The sequence below is a fragment of the Dunckerocampus dactyliophorus genome, chromosome 1 (genome assembly GCF_027744805.1).
Source record: "Dunckerocampus dactyliophorus isolate RoL2022-P2 chromosome 1, RoL_Ddac_1.1, whole genome shotgun sequence".
Classification (NCBI taxonomy): Eukaryota; Metazoa; Chordata; class Actinopteri; order Syngnathiformes; family Syngnathidae; genus Dunckerocampus; species Dunckerocampus dactyliophorus.
Genome location: NC_072819.1, coordinates 26,872,908 through 26,895,408, shown reverse-complemented (window position 1 = coordinate 26,895,408; position 22,501 = coordinate 26,872,908). Strand labels below are relative to the sequence as shown.

At 40.6% G+C, this 22,501-nt stretch overlaps 1 protein-coding gene across 3 annotated transcripts in view; it reads left to right on the top strand.

The window, feature by feature from the left end:
• LOC129180210 (TOX high mobility group box family member 2-like) overlaps positions 1-22,501 on the top strand; it is a 130,719-nt gene extending 108,218 nt beyond the window's left edge. Inside the window, exons 5-9 of one of the 3 annotated variants that reach the window (XM_054774447.1) lie at positions 8,035-8,265; positions 15,853-15,933; positions 17,700-18,092; positions 18,233-18,372; positions 20,634-22,501. In XM_054774447.1, the coding sequence (XP_054630422.1) occupies positions 8,035-8,265; positions 15,853-15,933; positions 17,700-18,092; positions 18,233-18,372; positions 20,634-20,673 (885 nt within the window). In that variant the 3' untranslated portion in view covers positions 20,674-22,501. Of the gene's footprint in view, positions 1-8,034; positions 8,266-15,852; positions 15,934-17,699; positions 18,093-18,232; positions 18,373-20,630 lie in introns of all 3 variants that reach the window. The other 2 variants (XM_054774457.1, XM_054774436.1) reach the window with 2 other exon arrangements.

Here is a 22,501-nt window from a genome sequence, read left to right as displayed (position 1 = left end):
ACTCAAAATGTATAAACCATAAAAAAACATTATATACACTAGTCCCTCATCAGTGACTGCATCTATACAATACATTGCTCCTGCATTATAGATGTTCCTCAACATGCTACTCTCTCTTTTTTATGCATCTAATGGTGGAAATGGAAGAAAAATTAGGTATGGCATTTTTAAATTGCATGATTTTCACTGCAGCTACTGCTGCTTTAACCATAGCCATTTAGCTATTTATAAACCCACTAAAGCTTAGAGTGTGTAACAGATGCATTTTGCACTGCACTGCTCTATCACATCTCCTATAGGAGATGCTCTCTTCTGCACTAAAACTGGATTTGCAAGATGTCCCTGTCCTGTATGTTTTGCCCCGTTGGCTCCATAACTATATGGCTTTTCAGCTGGTGTGTGTAAAGAAGCCTAACAGAAGGCGTACAAGGCGTTTCCCACGCTAATTATCGAGCGTGACAGCAGCGCACATGAAAGGTAACGATTGTTATTGGATTTCCAAAGTTTCTTCATCAATATTATCTGTGTAGCAGAAATCGTGTGTGTATTTGGCAAACAGCACATCAATAATGTCTTCCACTGCAAATCATTTACACTCAATAAGACCATAATATTTCTGTCAGGTTTTTGTGTTCTTTTTTTTCCCCTAATATCCAGGATTAAATCATCAATCAAGAAAAGATGAAAACTTATTCAAGATTCAATTTAACAGCACTATACCTCGATAATGTAACATGTAATAGACTAACATTTTCAAAATAGGATAGAATATAGGATCCCCGTAAAGATTTCTGCAGGTTCATTGGACATGTCATATATATAAATATTTTTGGGGACAGATAAGCATTAATGTGAGTGCTGGCCTCACACAGTTACCACTTGAACAGCACAGTGTAAACAACAGTTTTGCTGCTGCCATTACTTGTTGTGAAAGTAAAACACATTCCTGCCTTTTGGGACCCTTGCTAGTTCATTGCCATCATAAACATTTCAAATGGTGGTCACACCGTAACACATTGCTTGTGGTCTCACTTCCCTGAGTCCGACTGGCAGCTGTTGACATCTGCAAAGCAAATGACTCAAGGGGATCTTTGTAAATGATGAGAATTAAATTTCATCATATAGTGTCAGTGCGTCCCAAGAGTTGTGCCATCACTGCTGACTGAGTGGGAATTCACTCTCTGTAAACAGGAAAGTGTGACATGTTCTGGTGATTCTGTAATGAGTGGTAATTGAAATAGAATAACTTATGAATCATCATTCCTTGTCTTTGCTGACAGTTGTTATGACCCTAGTCTTTTCAGCCAAGCACTGCAAGCCATTTACATGTCGTGAACACCTCTTTTTTCCTTCCACTGTGGGAATTTTTGTGGCCACTGTATTGTGCTCGGATTTCAGACCGCCAAATAAAAGGAGAAGCAACTGCGTCTTTGCACTGTGCTGTGTAGTAAACATGGAATTCTTTATGGCAGCCGTAATTTTGTTTGGAGTAGGTGCTCTTTATTTCAAGAATGTGTCAAGGTTGTTTTTGTAGGAGTAAAATAACATTTAGGCAGTTGAGTAATGAAGAAATCATGTGTGATCTCATGAAAGTTGTGGAGGTGAAGTTTACAGTAGTTTGGGAGTACACATGATAATATTGGATTGTTTTTGCTTGCAGTATTTCACCCTTACAAAACGCATGTATAATTGTCGGCGTGGTGATGCATTCCCTCGGCTGTGTGCGTCTTCATTGTTTATTGTAACACAGTGTCAAACCTTTGTAAACCACTCGTGTTTAGCGACTGCGTCATGCATTGTGCTTGTCTGCAATGACCATCATGTAATGAGTGATGTGATATGTGCCTGTTTGTTTTTATCAAGTCGGTACAGCGAGCAGCCATCTCCACTCTGCTGCTCACTGCATGCAATGATGGTGATGATGATGATGATGATGATGATGATGGTGCATATTGAGCATACACACTGTGACTGGGTAGCTGCATTTACCTGCTTTTATTGTCTAATTTTCCCTTCTTTTAAACTGTCAGCCCGCATGTCTGAGCTCGTCCTATTTCATCTCCTTCTCCCTTCTTCTTCTTCTCCTTCTTCTCTGCACATCTCCTTCTCTCTGCTGTTTTCATAGTGATGCAGTTATCAGGCTGTCAATTCTAATCTTGTCTTGCCAATGCTGTGCTCTCCATTCAGAATTACAGCGACCCCCATCCTCCTCCGTATCATCCACCTCCCCCTTTTCTGTCTCTCGCTCTTTCCCTCAGACAACAACAGAAACACTGATGGGATGAGCAAGCTTAGGCTGACACCATAGTGCAGTCTTTTGATGGTAAACTAGAAAGCTGAGTGCAAAATATATTTAGACTTCACTGGCATTTATGGAGCATGCTGTTTGCAACTCCCAAGAAGTACAAATATTTTTATTTCAATCTGATCTGTCAACATGCAGCTTGTCCTCTACGGTGTGTTCAAAAGAAAATGTCTCTGTCAGAATGTCTGAGGCCTATTATGGAGCTCTAAATGTAAATGATAGCCTGTTCTGATGCTGAATGGCATTTACTCAGATTGAACGTGTGTGAATTGTCTCTCAAGGTGCGGTTGAAATAGAAAGGGCAATGAGCAAAAGAGGACCTGCATATGGTCCCTGCACAGCTTGTCCCTCATCACCACTGACATCGTCATCAGAGTTACAGTTGTAAAATTAATTATTAGACAGTGTGGCCTCCACCTCCCTTCACTGAAGATTTACATCCCTGGTACTAAATCTATGACTGGAGACTCGAGGTGACATCACTTCAATAGTGACTCCTACTGGCCGCTTGTAGGATAGGCTATACTAGAGCGTCTCAATAAAGTAGAATATCATGCAGAATGTATTTGATTTCAGGAGTTCGATTAAGACAAGGAGACCAATTAAAAGTTCAAGAGGTTTTTGCAGTTCATTTTTTTATTAGAGCGTGAACCTGTTGTTTACAATATTGAACTTTTTGACCATTTTTCAAATGCTTTCAGAATAAAGAATTGGGGGTTTTTATTGGCTGTTGACTATTATCAGCAAAATTATTAAGAAAGGCATTTTTGAAATATTTCAGTGTGTGTGTATAGTGCATCTAGAGTAAGCTTCACTTTTATGGATGTTGGCATGAGGTATGCCGGATTTTGTTGTTTTGTACGACTGTGTACAGTGTGTACAGAATACCTCAGTGCATGGATACAGTTCACTTATACCCACTAACTCTGACGATACTTAGACACAATATCAATATGAAATCAAATGGGATCAATACTGGCAACAAAACTCTTCACCTTATATATAAATGACATCTGTAAAGCCACGAAAGACCGAAAGCTAGTATTATCTGCAGACTATACTACTGCCTTCTGTTCTGGAACAAGTACACAAGAGCTAATGAAAAAAGTCACAGATGAAATGACTACACTAAAAAGATGGTTTGATAAAAACAGATTATCCCTGAAGCTAAGTAAAACTAAAATAATGCTATTTAGCAATAGCAGAAAGGACACTTACAGTATACACAAATACAAATTGGAGTGGACATCGAAAGGGTGAACCTAGCCCTAACCCTAACCACTACTCATTACTTCCTCATTGGTTCTCCATTAGTTCCTCAGTAACTACTCTACTCATTAGTTCCTTGTTAGTTCTTCAGTAACTACTCTACTCATTAGTTCCTTGTTAGTTCTTCAGTAACTACTAAATTTATGTGCCTTAGTCATTAGTTCCTCATTAGTTCTTCATTAGTTCCTCAGTAACTACTGTATTTTAATGTACCTTATTGTACCTAATTGTACATTCTTGTTAAGTCAAATCAAGTAGTTACGGTGACAAGAAATTTGGCTAAATTTGAAACTTGACTACTATTTTTCCTCTCTGTTTTGTCACATTATTGCATTATCTCATCAATTTTCGATGTATTCAACTAGAAGAGAGTGTATTTGCAATACAGGAAGTGAACAAATGTATTGCAATTGATGTAAAACGGATGGGAGGTAGGATTAAATAAGCTTTGCTTCTTCCTACTACTTTTGGACGTGTGGAACTGTGAATTGTAACATGTGATGTATTCCAGTATTTGTATGCATGTTCAAATAAATTAAACCATTACTATTACAAATTCAGTATAATAGATAATTGATATAATACTTGAAAATTAATCATGAGAATTTCCAGAAAAATTAAGTTCATTTCCAAAAACAGATATACATATACATATATATCTTGCGTTTATCACGGTTAATTGGTCCCAGACCCGGCCATGATAGGTGAATTTCAGCAAAGTAGAATTCCTTGTTTCTAAACGGAACATTTTTGTAGTTAGAACATAGAGAACTGGCTGCTTACAACCTTCTAAATTTGTTTAACATTGTTTAACATTATTAGACCCCTCTAGACATGAAATAACACCCCTACAGTCACCTTTACACGTGTATTACACAATATAGTAGCTATAATTACACAAAATAGTCAATATGACCTACATAAAACTTGTGCTTGTGTGTTTCGCAGTAAATGTGTTCCAGATGTGTGGGGGACAGGAAGTGATGTTGGGCATTCAGAGTTGAGTTTTAGCTTGCCGTGGGTTACGTAATAATAGCAGTAACCCATGTTTTTATTATGATTATTATTGTGCCTGTTGTTCTGGCAATTAAGTCTGCCGCTTGTACACTGAACATTACAGGAACATTACTGACACCTAGTGACCAGTTTAGAATACTACATATGACAATTTGAGTGCTTCTTCCTAAAGCCTTATATTGTATTTTAGTTAATTTAGCAATTTTTATGTTTGACATGCTTAATTTTGGTTTAAAAAAAACAAAAACATTTGCCTTAATATGCATTTTTTTTACTAATTATAGGCTGTATTCAACCATAAAACAGCATGATTTGTTAATTAATACATTTTTGATCAACTGTGATAGAGCGAAGCCGCAAAATCCGAAGCACAAAGTGGTGAGGGATGACAATCCATTTTTTAAATCCAAATCTGCGCTTATAGATACTGTATTATCTTGAATGCACAATAAAGAAATAGGTTCTGTTATGCATACTGCATATCAAAACCTGTGATACTTTCTGCAAATAAGCTCTTCAGATATTGTACTACATTACATGTTTTTTACTTTGATAAGCTTTTCCAAATTTGCAATCATTAGATTTATCAGTATAATATGATTTTTTTCCCCCATTTTGTCAAAGTGTAACTAAGATTACCAAAAGTTTATGTTACCAAATGGGATTCCCTGCTGTAGTGTAAAGAGATATGTTGTGTATTTGTTCAGTCTGCAAATAATGTATGTGCAAAACAAATTTGCTTGTCATAAATAGATTGCTTTCTCTTTTATTTTCGTCCAGTCCAGTGTCCAGTGTGTTTGGGAAGATGCGCCGGTACTTTGAGCGTGTTATTTTTTCTTTGATTTTCAATGCAATTTCATCACCAAGTGGAGAGGAGAGCTAAGAAAGGAAATGAAAGCATGTTGTCCATTGTTCTGCCGTGTAGTTAATTGCATGTTGTTGCATGCTGTTGTCATCATGCTCTCCAGAGTACAAATACATGTGAATTTTCCTGGAAATGCTTGCTGGAGCTGTATTGTTTTTCCGCCTCATTTTGCTAGTTCAATTTGGCCTACCCTCATTTTACTCTTTTCACTTCAAAGGCTTGGACAGAACAGATGTCATATCTAATGCCTGTCTTCTGCCTCATTGCCTGAAAGAAAGGGCTGATTATGATTTAATGAAACGAGGAATACTTTCACACAGGAAATAAAAATTACTCGGAAGCTGTGAAATAGATAAGTGATGCCTTCACATCACCCTGAATGCGTGCATCTAATCATTACATTTTCAGCACATTTTGAAGTTGTTTTTCTCTGTCTCTCTTTCGCCGCCAATTGTGCTCCTGGACCTTGAATTTGGATTAGTTAATTTCATGCTGTGTAGAATAGAGCGGGTGTGAATGTGCTGCTGAAACAATGAGACCTTCAAAGGCAGTCATTTCCTGTTTTCACTTTGACAGTTGAGGGAGAAAACATGGCTGCTGCTTATACTGTACCTGCTGCGAGGTAGCATAAAGCTGGCCATGCACTGTGAGAATTAAACCCTTTTCAGGCCCGATTCCTGAGAGTTGGTTGTGTCGTGTAAAAGGGGATAGAGGAGCCACTAGAAGCTCTATACTGATACGACAGTGCGACAATTTGAGTAATTTCTGGCTGCGGCAGCAATCTTGCACAGTTGAAGCAGATCTCATGTTCCAAACTGTGAGTAAAATACTGGCCAACTATACACAGTTAAGAGAAGGAAATTGTTTTTTTGGGGGGTCCCAACATACCGACACCTACAGGACTTGGGTGGAGCAGCAATTGTCATCATCGTTAACTTTGACTGTATGTTGTAGGCAATGAACTCATACAGTGAAAACCATAAACTGTCTTAAAATGGTGCAGTGTAAGCCCCAGCTTTAGATAGAGTTCCTGTATGTTAATACGCCCTCAACTTATATTCAGGTTTATATGTACTTTTTTTTTTAGGTATATTAGATGCATTTTTTTTACCTTAAAGGTAAAAATGTAAAAAAAAAATAACAAAATAAAAATAAATCTAATATATCTTTAAAAAATGAATGTAAGAAACTGAAGATATATTCAATAAGAACACAAAGCAAGTCCTGAAGATGTTGCTTGATACTAGCATAGGTATCATTTTCACAAATCTGTTTCCTGCTTTGTTTTAACACTGAAACCAGATGGGTTGAAATGAGAATGCACCTTGTTGAGTAAGTACCATCATTTCACATCATGCTTGTGTTGATTGTCATAATAGGCAGTGTGCCATTTCGTTTTCTGTTACAGTAATTGGAATGCGATGCTTTTTTTCCACCTTTGTAGCCATCAAGAAATCAGGTTAACTGATGTTCCACTGCTCCTAATGGCAGTGTCATTTCTTCATAACTATCCTCTTTTCCCATGCCTACTCTCTTCCTCTCTTTTTCCCTCTCTCCTGTTGTTTGATGTCTTCTGTCTGCAGCCAAGAAGGCAATTTCCATAAGGAATCACAACCAGGATCAGGTGACCTGGATTTGACTCTCAGTCAAAAAAAAAACCTCATGCAAAATTAAAGTACATTTATGTGTATTGGATGTTGCACATCACGTGGATTTGAGCAGCTTTCGTACCCTGAAAGTGGAGTGCGTCTGCACTTCCCTGTTGTGGGCAAACCCGTTGGTGATAGCCTTTAAAGATATAGATTCCATCTTTTTTGTGTGTTCTCTCACAAAAGGGGAGGTATTTCTGCGTAATTTGCTTAAAAGTGTGCACCATGTAAAACGGGTGTCCAAAGTGCGGCATGGGGGCCATTTGCAGCCCGCCACTCCTTTGTTATTGGCCCGCAGCATGTTAAATTGAGCACAAAAAAACCCCCAAAAATGGAAAAAGGCACAATGTAAAGAAAAAAAGCTGACAATTTGATACTAATAATTAGTAACACAAACCTTTGGCTTTAAACATATGTAAATGTTTTTTGTCTTTTAGTCTTTTTATAAAAATAAAAAATACATATATAAATATCAATGTGGCCCTCTGCATCTTTTGATTTTTCTGTATGCGGCCCTTGGTGGAAAAAGCTTTGACACCCCTGATGTGAAATAAAATTGTGTGACGTTTTCTGTTGGATACCGGTAGTGTGTGTTTAAGGAAATGGAGGTGCTGCTGCTCGGAAGTTCTTTCTATCTTTGGCCAGTTTTGCTCTCCAGCACCCCAGAGGCTAAGCAGTCTCACTGATGTCCTGTTAGTTGTAGCTCGCCTCTGTTCGGAAATCGATCTGTTTTCTCTTCACAGAACAAACCGTGGCTGCACTTCACAGAAATTGTCTGCTTTCACACTCTCTCTGCTGTTTTTTGGGGGGTTCTGTTTATCCCACCTAGTCAATGCATCCTGTCTATTAATACATACTGTACATACGTAGCCTCCTTGTCTTCCTTCATGGCATAAATTCATGTCTGGTGTCTCCTGTCCCCCCTGCAGATAAGCAATGACAAGCGGCCCTCAGCAGAAATGATGAAGCCCAAACCCAAACCCCAAAAGAAGAAGAAGAAGAAGGACCCCAATGAGCCACAGAAACCTGTGTCAGCTTATGCACTCTTCTTCCGAGACACCCAGGCAGCCATTAAGGGTCAGAATCCCAATGCCACCTTTGGAGACGTCTCGAAGATTGTGGCCTCCATGTGGGACAGCCTCGGAGAGGAACAGAAGCAAGTAAGTTGTTTGCTGAGAGCTCTTTCAGCTCTCGTAGGACTGGTCATTCAAAATGTACCGGACTTTTTTTCACACAGTTTGAACCCTGCGGCTTAAACAATGATGTGGCTAATTTATGGCTAAAAGAACTACAGTTCCCATCATGCTTAGAGTGCATAGTCAGGAAGTAGTGATTTGGAGTAGTGAAGTGGACGATGATATCACGTTTTGAAGTCTTATGCAGTGATTTTGTTTTGATCTGACAAATAAGTTCGATCTAGAGTGTAATTACCATAATTTTCGTTGTATAAGCCGCATCTTTTTTCTCACGCTGTAGCTTCTAACGCCCTCTCATCCCTGGCACATACAGTGATGTGGCTAATTTGTGGTCACGTCATTTGTTGTCGGTCTCGCAACTTCTCGTGTGCTTCAGAGCAGTCATTATGTGCTTTGTGTGCGCGCCCTTATTATTAGTGATATGCGATACCACTGGTTTCTTTTCCAATTCGATACTGAGTAAAATTAAGGCTGGTATCAGCGATACCGATTCTATACCGATACTTTATGCAAATATATACCTCAAATGACAGAAGTATCAAAGTATATATATTTTGAAGGAGAGGAAGGAGGAGAGAGATCAACGGCGTGTGTGCTGAGGGAATTGTAGAGCTGTTCGTTTCCAACGATTTTAGCGGTTTTAATTCCCAGGACATATGAGGAGGTCAGCAATGAATGACTTTTCTGGGAGGCTACTTTTTAACCAGCTGCATTACACGCACTGTTCGGCACTGTTTGAAAAAAGCATTTATTTAATTAAATGTTTAAAAAATATTTCTGTGTTACATCTTTCTGTGTACTAAATATCCCATCTTACAACATGGACACCTGTGGCTTATAGATTGGTCTGGCTAATATATACGGCAAAATCTTTTTTTCTCTTTAGATTTAGTGGGAGCAGCTTAAATACTGGTGCACTGTACAGTCCTGAAATTGCAGTACTACCCTTTCTGCTTGGACCGGACAGTTTTTGAACTCGATGAAATAAAAGTGTCTCACATCTCACCGGAGTTAACGCTGATGTTGCGAACACAGAGTGTAGGTAGGATTGCAGGATTTAAAACATGTCTTTCTGTGTAAATATTCCACGTTACAACAGGGACACCTGCAGCTTATAGGCAAGTGCGACCTATCCATCCTTCTATCCATTTTCTATGCCGCTTGTCCTCACCAGGGTCGCAGGGGTATGCTGTAGCTACAGTATAAGTGCGGCCTATATATGTAAAAAAAAATGTCTCTCTCTCTTTAAACTTGGTGGGTGTAGCTTATATTCAGGTGCGGTCAGACGTCATTAGAGTCAGTGGAGATTGCAGAGTAAGCTATTCCAAGAGGTAATTATAGTCAATTCCCTTCCACAATCCAACATAACTGTTTAAACAGATGCAAACAGGAAGAGCAGCACAACAGAAAAGCAGCAAAGCCTGAGGCTCACAGCTAGATTGCTTCACATTGAAATGCGCAGGGTAACTGCAATAATACCAAGTAAACTCAGCCTCATGGTTCATTCTGCAGGTAGCTGAAGATAACAATGTTGTAGTAAATTGACATACTAACTTTTCTAGCTTGGGGAACCTCAGTCCATGCACTTTCCACCAGTTAGTGTTGTGTACAGTAACAGCCAAAGGTTAATACGCTTTGTCTCTCAATGGCATGAAACTGTACAGAATCGTCCCTCGTTTATCGCAGTTAATTGGTTCCAGTCCCGACCGCGATAGGTGAATTTCCGCAAAGTAGTATTCAATGTTAATAAATGGAATATTTTCGGAGTAAAGCATAGAAAACCTGTTTATGACCTTCTAAAACGTTTTTTTAACATTATTAAAGCCCTGTAGACATTAAATAACACCCATTTAATCACCTTTATACTCATATTACCCATAGTAGAAATGATAAGCAATAATAAGACATAATAACTCACCGTTAGCATTGGGAAAGTTCCTTGTTGTAGTATCTCAAACGTAATGTGGGTGGCATTCAAATGGCATTAAAAAAAGATTGACATCAGCCTATGGGATCTTAGTGACACAAGAGACGGCTGCCGCCTTAACAATAGTGATCTACCGAGCTAGCTAGTTAGCCTCCAATTTAATTATTCTAAACTTAATAATAAGTTTGAAACTCAGTAGGGAAGCAGGACAAAGTAAGAATCCAAAAATGTACAACTTCTACATGGAATGGGAGGAAAATGTTTTTTCACTATGTGATGTCGGACTGCAATGATCAATGGCTACACGTTAAGGTACTGTAATGTAAAGAAATGTCTCCGGGGCCCCCTTCTGGAACAGGCCCTGCAGGGGGGGCACGATGGTCTTACACCCATGGGGCCTGGCCGGAACTGTTGTTTGTGCTTACGTGCCAAACAAAAGTCCAGACTACCCAACCTTTTTGGAGTCCCTAGAGCAGGGGTGGGCAAAAGTTTTTGACTCGTGGGCCGCACGGAGTTAACAAAATTGGCCGGGGGGCCAGACTATATATTTGATACATGCACTCTATTTTACGCTTTTATTTCTAACAGTCAGGAGCACTTTAAATATCAAACCATATCAAATAACAAAATTAAATTTTACAGTTTTTTTTTACTGAATAAGACACCCGGAATATACATGAATAAAGGATGTGATATACAATATGAACTATGAATGCTAAAACATTGACTATTAAAGAGTATGTGAATGTCCCTTTTTTTTTTTTACTTCCCAGTGGGTAGGTTAAGTTGTGTGACACAATTTTTTTACTTGTGTTTGCTTGGCAACGTGGGTGAGGAGTTGTCGGGATCGCTGCATGTGAAAAGCTACTTCAACGATCCAAAGGTTGTCTCAGATTGACTCTAACTACTAGCAAGTCATGTTGCCAGCTTGTATGTGAAAGGTTTAATTACTTTGGAAGCAACTGGCGGGCCGGATTCAAATGCTTGGCCGGCCACATGTGGCCCCCGGGCCGTAGTTTGCCTACCCCTGCCCTAGAGGGAGTACTGGAGAGGGCTCCCTTGGGGGATTGCCTTGTTCTGCAAGGGGAACTCAATGCTCACGTTAGCAGCGACAGTGAGACTTGGAGAGGCGTGATTGGGAAAAACAGACCCCCTGATCTGAACCCAAGCAGTGTTTTGTGATTGGACTTCTGTGCTCGTCACAGATTGTCCATAACAAACACCATGTTCAGGCATAAGGGTGTCCACAGGTGCACTTGGCACCAGGACACCCTGGTGCCGCAGTTTGATGATTGACTTTGTGGTTGTATCATCGGACTTGCGGCCATATGTTTTGGACACTTGGGTGAAGAGAGGGGCGTAGCTGTCAACCGATCACCACCTGGTGAGTTGGCTCCGATGGTGGGACTCCGCAGGCAGCTGACAGGTATCGGTAGGCCAAGCGGTCTGCGGATCTGGCAGTCGCTGAGGCAAAAACTTGGACATGGGAGGAGTTCGGAGAAGCTATGGAGAACGACTTCCGGACAGCTTCAAAGAGATTCTGGACCACCATCCTGCGTCTCAGGAGGGGGAAGCAGTGCACAGTCAACACCGTGTATGGTGGGGATGGTGTGCTGCTGACCTCGAATCGAGATGTTGTAGATCAGTGGAAAGAATACTTCGAAGGCCTCCTCAGTCCCACTGACACGTCTTCCTATGAGGAAGCAGAGCCTGGGGACTCCGCGGTGGGCTCTTCTATCCCTGGGGCTGAGGTTGCTGAGGGTGTCGAAAAGCTTGTCGGTGGCAGGGCCCCGGTGGGGGATGAGATCCTCCTGGAGTTCCTTAAGGCCCAGGATGCCGTGGGCGTGGCTTGGTTGACACGACTGCAGCATCACGTGGACATCGGGGGCAGTACCTCTGGATTGGCAGGGTGGTGGTGGGTTTAAGAAGGGGGACCGGAGGGTGTGTTCCAACTATCGTGGAATTACACTCCTCAGCCTTCCTGGTAAGGCGTTCTGGAGAGGAGGCTCCGCTGGATAGTTGAATCTCGGATTCAGGAGATCGACAGGAGAATTGGTGCAGCATATGCAATGATGTGGTGAAAAGAGAGCTGAACTAAAAGGCAAAGCTCTCAATTTACCAGTCGATCTCCTTTCCTACCCTCACCTATGGTCATGAGCTTTTGGTGCTGACCGAAAGGACAAGATCGCGGGTAAGCGGCCGAAATGAGTTTTCTCCGTAGGGTGGCTGGGCTCTCCCTTAGACATAAGGTGAGAACCACTGTCATCCGGGAGAGACTCGGAGGAGAACCACCAGATGAGGTGGCTTGGGCATCTGGTCAGGATGCCTCCCGGACGCCTCCCTGTGGAGGTGTTCAGGGCACGTACGACCGGTAGAAGGCCTCGGGGAACACCCAGGACACGTTGGAGAGACTATGTCTCCCAACTGGCCTGGGAACGCCCTGGGGTCCGCCGGGAGGAGCTGGACAAAGTGGCCAGGGAGAGGAAGGTCTGGGCCTCCCTGCTTAGGCTGCTGCCCCCGCGACCCGACCTCAGATAAGCGGTTGAAGATGGATGGATATACTGTATGGATGGATTCCCAGAAATCAACAAATCGTTTTATCTTGTCCAACCCTACCATGTGGTAGTGTTTTGCATTATAATGGAAAAGAGTACAATGGTGAACATTTTGGCTGAACCACAGTGAGTTCAGCTAAAGGAATGCAATCAAGAGGCCTTATTTACCACATTGTACTATAGTTCAGTAAGTAAGCTATTTGCTTACATTTGCATGATATAGAATGAACATAAAAAGAGCAGTCTGCAAACAATCATGCTGGTGGATTCTCATGGGAATTTAGTTGGAAATTGCACTCAGACTCAACCACTTTATTACATTTTTTTTCCCTTACTATGCGCATCAGGGCATTATAGATCAGTAGTAGCTGAGAAGTTAGAATTAGACCATCTAATTTTGATATTACTAATTTACAAAAAAGATGCTTTTTCAAGTGATTGCAATTTCTCAATGCCTTTCTTTTCACATGGCATCCTCCTAAGTTCTCCTGAGAATGTGATACACCAGGAGATGGTACATATGAGTCTTTTAGTTACATTGATTATCCACTGTGTAATTACCAGAACATTGCTGTGAGATAGCACTCACCTTAATGAGCAAGTTTTTCCTCTTTCTAAAGATAATCCACCCATTTATCCCCTCCCCCACTCCCCTGACTCTCGTTACAATGATTTTCTATCTAAATTTAATTCTGCCAACTGAAAGCAGAAGGAGAAGGACAAGGGGAGTTGCTTCAGAGCGACAGCAGCAGTAAAACAGTCAACGTTAATGAAGCCAGACACTTTACAGGCCGATTTGAGGACTCCTGATGAAAAATTTAAGGCTAGTTGAAAAATTGAAAGAATTTACATTTTGCACTGTTGGATCTCAAGGAGGTTCGAGTAGAGCTTCAAAATGCAAAAATAAAAAATGGGAGTGAGGCAAAAAAACATCTTGAGTAAGCAATTTATTGCAAACAAGCATTGAAGTGAAATAGGCTATTCATCAGCTGATCAAAAGTTTACGTCCATTGCTAAAAAAACAAAAACAAACCACCCCTAAAAAAAAAAAAGCCTCAAAACACCTCAAAAATTGGTTTGAGCATGCTTGATTTTTTTCGGTCTACCACTTGACTTTATTTGTTCCATAAATCTTTGAAGAAGTTTAAAATGAATGTCTTACTGCGTCAAACCTAGGCAGCATTGGTGCGCTGCAAGAGGCCTTGCTTATGCAGCTCAACAATCCGACTGTGATTAACAGAGAACATTTTTTTTGACTTTCGCCATCAAGCGATCATGGCAGTGTGAATACCTGAAAGAAAATGACATTGAATCCACATTTTTTCCAAGATTTTGGCTTTTAAAGGCTGTGGTCTTAAACTTTTGATCAGCTAATGAACAGCCTATTTCACTTTAATCATTGTTTGCAATAAATTGCTTACTAAAATACCTGGGTTCACATCTCCGCTTGGGCATTTCTGCGTGGAATTTGCATGTTCTCCCCGTGCGTACGGGGGTTTTCTCCGGTTACTGCGGCTTCCTCCCACATTCCAAAAAACATGCATTTGAGGTTAATTGGCAAAATTGTCCATAGGTATGAATGTGAGTGTGAATGGTTGTTTGTCTATATGTGCCCTGCGATTGTCTGGCGACCAGTCCAGGGTGTACCCCGCCTCTCGCCCGAAGTCAGCTACTATAGGTTCCAGCATATCCCCGCGACCCTAATGAGTATAAGCGGCATAGAAAACGGATGGATGCTTGCATTTTGAAGTGATACTTAGAACCTCTAAAAAGTGCAAAATGTAAATTCTTGCAATTTTTCAACTGGTCTTAAAATTTGATCAGTGTGTACCAGTACCTATATATACATACAGCATAACACACCTGGATGATTCAGTTTGTCTGCAATGTGTAGGATATAAATTGTGCAAATGAAAGCACCCCCACATGCTGGCCAATAATGAGATACTGTATTATCACGCAAGCTGAAACAAACAGGGCATTCAATGTGGCTGTAAAAATATAAAGGTGTGTTATGTTTTGTACATTTTTTTAAAAATAAAGAAGAAATTCAACATCCTTGTGTCCCTCCAGTGTATCCAACGCAGATTCTATGCCACTCTCTTTATATTTCTGATCTTGCCAAGAATACAACAGTAGTCAACCTTATGTTTAACTGAAGGGCATCTTGACACACCCCATTTTCATGAAAAGCAGTCTGTTGCATTTGCCGCAATTCAACATCATCTTAACAAGTACTGTAGAAGGTTATGATGTTTGCATTCAAATACAGATTCATAACTGCTGGCTTCTTTGCTTCATGTCATGATCAAGGGTTGCTTTTAAAAAAGGATATTATTCTTTACTTAAAAGCACAAGCAGTGTTGTATTTTGGGTAGCATTTATATTGCACATAACATTTTGAAAGCGCATGGAGGTGTTTGTAATGTTTGTTTTTTCCTAGAATTTATATGCTGTTGAAGAGTGAGTGTTTTTAGGGAGAAAAAGAGGTTTGACCTGACTCTAAAAAAAATGCATTGACCACATATGTCGTATTTTTAATGTACATGATACACTTTTTTTCCATTTATCCACTGGGTATTATATTTCTGATGGCACCTTTTAACTTGCTACATCCTAGCCAGGAAAAGATTTAATATACTATAATTCTCATAAAGCCCCTGTCTGGATGCTACAGTGGCAAATTACCTGTTGTCACCGCAATCACAAGGAAGACGTTTTTTAATGCAAAACCTAAGCAGAGAGGAATCCCTCCTTACATACTGTACTGCACCAGCAAGCTCATCTGCTGTCGCAAGTCTCTAATGTCAGTGTGCTGATAGGAACCAAAGAAAGTAGTTCCAGTTCATTTCTCGGGGTGGATTGGAATGGAAATGATGTGTTCCTACAATAGAGGGAGTCACATTGAGATGAGGGAGTATTAGTAGTGCTGCAATGAGGAAATAAAAGTGTTCTGTCCCATTGGCTCTGATGGAAAGAGAGACATTAAGAATATGTGTGTGTGTGTGCATGTATGAGCCACCGTTCATCTCACCTGAGGCCACATGTTTTGATTTTCTACCTTTCTAGGGTTACAAGAGGAAAACTGAGGCGGCAAAGAAGGAGTACCTGAAAGCCTTGGCAGCGTACAGAGCCAGTCTGGTTTCCAAGGTAAAGCTTATGACACACAAGCCCTGGCTAACGCTGATGATGGATTGGATGGAAAAGCCCCGCTAATGGGCTGGGAGGGGCCTCCGTTGTGGAGATGGTGGGCATTCGATGAAGAAAAGAAGCAGCCATATTTGGAACAATACCTGATTTCCATAGGGTGCAGATATAAGAGGGGGTGGTGGCGTGGATGCTGTGCAAAGGCACTGGGGGAGGGGTCAACCAATCATCGTGCAAGCATATGGCCATAACAACTATGATGGATGGACCATATAACACACATTACTCTCTCTTGTATGTGCCTACAAGAGAATGTCAATGGGCACCTGTAAGGAAATCAGGAATGAAACCCTTGAATACTATCTTTTATTTTATGTTTTGCTTTCTCCTAATCACTTCCTGTAAATTCAGAGCAATACTTGTGCCCCAGGAATGACTCACAGAAAGCTGGCAGCAGTGGAATAAAGAAAGAAGGAGGAGGGAAGATTGCATTGTTTAGTGCCGCCTTGTATTAACAACACACAACATAGTACCTGGAAGATTCTTTTTGTCATTCCATTTGTTCTGCAAGCAAACAGCCTCATTTCTCTGCCTGGCTTCCTGTGTGTGTGTGCGTGCGTGTGTGTGTGTGTGTGTGTGTGTGTGTGTGTGTGTGTGTGGTGTCCCTCTCCTATCTATCTGTCAAGGTGTCTATTGATCATTACCACAGCATCACATCTATTCATACAAATGGGCTCCATTACCTTCTAATCAACACTGATGGGTAGAGATGAGCAGTGTGACAGCTCATCATAGAAGGGCAGTCCTGGCCGGAAGCGGGGCGCCCTTGCTCATAGAAGTCAGTGTGAGAAAGGTGAAGTTCACCTAAGTTTGGGTGTGTTTTTCTTGTTTGTTTGTTGGAGTTTGTGTGAGTTTTCACTGTGCGGCTCCTGCAACACATCGAACTTCATCTACTCATTCATTCATCAGCCAGTGGACTTGAGGGTAAAATAAATCGATTGGAAAAATAAGTTTCATTACACAGTGAGCATTATTCTGGAGCAAGTTCACCAAACTGATGCATTTGTTGGTGTCAGTATCCACTGTGGTTATTCATCATGATGACTTCCATGATTTTTTTTATGAAGGAATAAGAATAGGGCAGGTTCTGGCAAAACAAGCATGAACGCACACTCACTGGACACTCTATTAGGTACTTCTCCCCAATATAATAAGGTCTAATACAAGGGGTGTAGCCACAGTTATTGATAATAAGGCTTACTTTAACGCTGCATGTACTACACACGTAATTATTGTGGCTGCAGTTGTGCAGAACAACATTGAGAAACGTTTCTAATGTTTTGGTTACCTACATCAGGGGACAAATTTACAGAAACAGATGGCGGAGTGCAGTTCTACACCACTGCAAGCTATCTAATTTCAACCCAAGATATTTCAATGAAGTACATAACGTGTTTTTTTTATGTGTTTTATACCTAATTGCATTATATTCTTTTATTACTCTATTCTTTATTGTCTTTATTATTATTATTTTATGTTTTATTTTTTCAAATGTAATTTAACTTTGCTGCCTCATACAGAAATGTATGTAAATGTCCATTCTGAACACACACTTAGGTTCCTAATGCAGTGTCTGGTGAGTACATTTGTCACATGTTACAGCTTGTGTCTAAATAAAGAATAGAATTCAAAGATATTCCTTCGCTTCAATTGGGGAATGTGCTGTGATAAAATGGCTGCGTTGAGTAAAGGTTGTGTTTTATCCACAGACGTATAATGACCCGGAGCCAAAAAGTGCCCAGCAGACAAGCCAGCCCTCTCACCTGCTACCCCCAAAGCAGCCCCTGTACAGCCCTCAGCCATCCTCACCCTACCTGGGCCCGTCGGGCTCCTTCCCCCTCTCGGACCTCCAAAGCTACGCCGGACCTGCGCGCCACAGCCTGGCCTCCACCCTCAGCCAATCGCAGATGCTGCCACCCAGCATGAGTGCCTCGCCCCCTGCCCCTTTCCAGATCAGCCCACCCCTTCACCCCCATGCCCAGCTCTCCCTTCACCAGAGCTCCCTGCTCAACCAGCCAATCCGCATGCAGCAGTCGCAGCCAATCATCTCACACCAAATGGGGCTCCAGGCACCTTTGCATTCCCCTCCTCTCGGACAACAGGTGAGTGTGCACTGATCCTTTTCAAACCTCAGTTTTTTTCCTACTTTAGTAAGTAACATCTCCTGTCCAGTAGGTGTCAGTGCAGGATCTTCACTTCCATTTTTTGGCTAATAAAATTTGGACTTCCTCTTCTCCTTCAGGGGTTTTCCCACATTCAGGCTGATTACCAGAACAGTGTCGGGGGCTCACAGTCTCCAGGAGCCCCAAACCCAGTGCATGGTCAGAACCCTGACTGGGATAGTGAATACTGCAACAGGGATTGTGGACCCAACCATTGCAGGTAAGATCAACTGAACACGTCCCCATTTGCTTGTTGAGAATTGTCAGCAGTTTTATTAATTTTCCAAACGAATCGCCCTAAACCACTTCACCGTCACATGGCCACACTATTAAAACTCTATTAATTATACACTCTGATTTCAACGCACCTCCTTGAAAGTGACACACAGCAGCAGAACAACGCCATTACTAGCCTTGACATCCAATTAACTTTCCCTTTTTCGTTCAGCACACACTGCCTTATCAAATCAAGCTATTCAAGCAGGTACAAGAGAGGCTCTTGTTTTTCTCGCACACCTGAAACGCAGTGTTTCTAGGAGCTGGAAGTTGCCAGTTTAGAGCTGAGTCTGGAGTTGTATGTCAAATGGGAGCGTGCTTAAGTCAAATCACGTTTGACGCTCTTTGAAGCACACTGAGTATTTGCTTAAATGTGCTACCACTCTCGACAAGTCCAGGGTGTATCCCGCCTCCCACCCAAAGTCAGCTGGGAGAGGCTCCTGCTTACCCCCTGCGACCCTGGTGAGGACAAGCGGCATAGAATATGAATGGATGGATATTTTGTCATTTGAAATATTTGTACAATTATGCATCGGAATGCTCTCAGACTTTAGTTTCCGTATCTCCTGTCTTAAATCTCCTATATATGTGTGATTTCACTGGCTAAGAACTGACAAAGTCATTGGACAAAGGTTGTGTCAGGGACACTCAGATCAACAAGCATAGGTAGACTACAAAGTTCTAGCAGACAGTGTGTCTCATGCTCAAATAACAGAGGAGAAAAGAGAAGCGTTGTCCATTTCTGATGGTAGCATCCATACTCTTTTACAGTCGCCATTTTACACAAGCTTGACGTTTTGCTAATGTTTTTTTCACCTATAACTGCAGTCTCTATTCAGAGCTGTAATTTGTTCAACTACACTCCTGATCAAAATCTTAAGACCAGTTGAAAAAATGCTAGAATTTGCATTTTGCACATTTGGATCTTAATGAGGTTTTAAGTAGAGCTACAATATGCAAAAGCAAGAAGGGGGAGTGAGACAAAAAGCATTTTGGAAAAGTAATTTATTGAAAACAACGCTTCTTAGCTTGAGCCATCAGAAGGGCATGACAGTGTGAATGCCTGACAGAAAATGACAATTTTGAGCAGATTTTGGCTTTTATAGCCTGTGGTCTTAAACTTTTGATCAGCTGATAAACAGCCTATTTCAGTTTAATTATTGTTTTAATTATTAATTATTTTTTATTATTGGTTTTCCATAAATGACGTTTTCAAACTGCTTTTTGTCTCACTCCCCCTTCTTGCTTTTACATATTGTAGCTTTACTTAAAACCTCATTAAGATCCAAATGTGCAAAATGCAAATTCTTGCAATTTTTCAACTGGTCTTAAGATTTTGATCAGGAGTGTACTATATAATGGCCATAACGGAGAAAGAAGGTTCAATGACAACCCTATAAGGTTCACAGAAAGTGAACAAATGTATTATAATTCATGAGGACTAAATGAGGTTTGCTTCTTCCTACTCTTTTTCTGGACATGTGAATTGTACTAGGTGATGTATTCCAATGTAACTTGTATGCATGTTCAATATAAATAATATAAGTAACCATTACCATTACCATATAAGTCCACTAGTCAACACCACAAAGCTACATATCCAAATATTGTATCTCCACTGGTGTCCATCAAATGTTCCTCATATTCTTCATATTCATGTTCTTGTAAATCAATTGTTGTCATCATTGAATATGTACAACACATACAACAAAGACTATACCGTACTGACCTGAATATTCTGACCTAGAACTATTTTTTGGAAAAATATTTTTAAAGACTAAAACAAACACACCAAAAAAGACAAAATTATTGTTTTTTGTCTAATTGAATAACACACATCGGTACACTTTTTACACTTTTTTTTGTCTGTGTCGCAAATGCATCTCTCCAGGTCATTGGTATGTGTGAGTGACAGGAAGAAAAGCTCTGACTTGCTCAGGGAGAAATTGATTAGTACCACCTATTGGTTTGCATGCATAAATCAGGACCTCAAATATAAGATGACCAGTGTTTTTCAGATTTTTGTCTTGTGAAAAAAATGCCATCTTACATCTTGGTCAGTCCTCTGGCACTAAATCTGTCAAATAACACTTGTTTGTGGTATGATTGTATGTAAAAATGGTGCATTTCTGCTCTTAAACAGCCACGTACAGTATGTATGCAGATGTCACGTGTAGTAAAATGAACATGTGTTTCCTTCAGCAGTGGCATGGGAGCTCGGGACAAGCCTCTCTACCTCACTTGAAGTTGAAAGACCTCCACATGTGTGTGACTCCAGGGAGATTTCCAACAAAACATCGTCAATATATCTGCTTCAACACCATTTGGGTTTATTTTCTTTCTTCTTCTTCTTCTACTTCTGGCGGATTTTGAAAATCCCAAAGACTGCTCCAGCATCTTCACCTATTTGCCAAGCACTTAGATCGGCCACAAGCCTGCGGCACTTTTCTTTTCTCTCTCTCTTATCAGTCAACTTTTCCTTTTTTTGAGGGGGCAGTGAGCTATGAGCTCATGCCAGCCTACTGGAAAGAAAATGTCTTCTTCGTTTTGTTTTGGAATTTCTAAAGATGCTTTCTCTCTACTCGCTTCTCATCAGGGAGGTGACATGCTCTAAGCATCCTCAAAGAGAAAGGCTCTCAAATTGTTGACACCTCAGCAGAGGTGCATGTACTTCAGGACATTTGAACACATAAGATATTTGTAAAAGCTTCAAATGTAGGACTTCCTCATTTCCTTTATTTCCTCACAGAGAGATTGTAAATATCACCAAAAACGACAGCAAATCCCTCTTATGTGTGTATTTAGCAGCAGTCCCTTGCTTTCTTTGGTTTTAACAATGGTTTTATTTGATAATGAAAGGTGAGGGAGGATTCATGAAGGGAATACGCACACTAAAACTTGTGTTCAAGCGGTCTGGTTTCCCTACAAACATGAAAGGAAAAATAACAATCCCACCTCCTTGACGACAGGGAGCTGTCGTCACATGACCTCAGGACGTTGCAGAACTGCAGAGGTCAAAGATTTCAACTTTGTTGACCTTCCTCCACCACCCGTAACCCCACCCACCTTCCGTTCCCCCCCCAACACCACTTGTACAGGTGAATAAAAAAAAAAGCTAAATGTGAAATGTTAACTAAAGAAAAAAAACAGTGGGTTTTGAAGTTTTAACTAGTTTTATTAGGTGTTTTAGAATTGTGTTGAACTCATCTTTATCATCTTTTATGAAGAATAAAAAAAGTCTATTTTGGTTTTCACTGTAGCAGGATTTAAGATGGACGGACATCTGGGTATATAATTCAGTTTGTGTATAAAGCCTGCCAAATGTACTTCTTTCATGTCATGAACCATTTTTGTTTTACATAATGGACATTATTCTTTCTTGGGTTGAATGGATTCACATCGGTTTATAATTGATAACTAATTAACATGCTGGCTTTTTTCATCAGAGTGCATTATAACTATGAATTATTATTATTATAACACGAGTCATTGAAATATTTTTCAAAAATTGTTGTTGGTACATTACCACTGGACCAGCATTAGCTTCATTTCGTGTCACAAATATTCCTTTGTTTTCTTTTTGTCTGTAATAAAATGTTGAAAGTACTTGGGCTATTGTGTGGTATCACCGAGTCACAACAATCACAACCATTTAAAGCATTTGCGTTGATCACATTTTTTACCCCCACACACCCAAATCACAACTAATCAATATCGTATATCAAGAAACATTTTTCCTGCCCACTGGTCATTTTTGTTTTTGATTAAAGTGCGATGATGAAACAGAGTTAATGCAGCAGTGCACAGCCTTTCAGAGAGCCACCTGAGGAGAAATATAAAACACACACACACACCGCCTTTTACTTTTAAATTTCACAGTTGGATTAAAGATCGAATGGAAATAGAATCTCTTTTCTCTCTCCTCTCGCTCTCTCCTCCTCCTTCTCTGACGATGATGATGCAGTGCCCCCTACAGTTTTGCTTCAGAAAATACAGAAAATAACTCAATGGTTCAAAATCCAGAAAAAAATCATTGGAAGCTTAGTTCGTGGGGAAAACATCCATCCATCCAT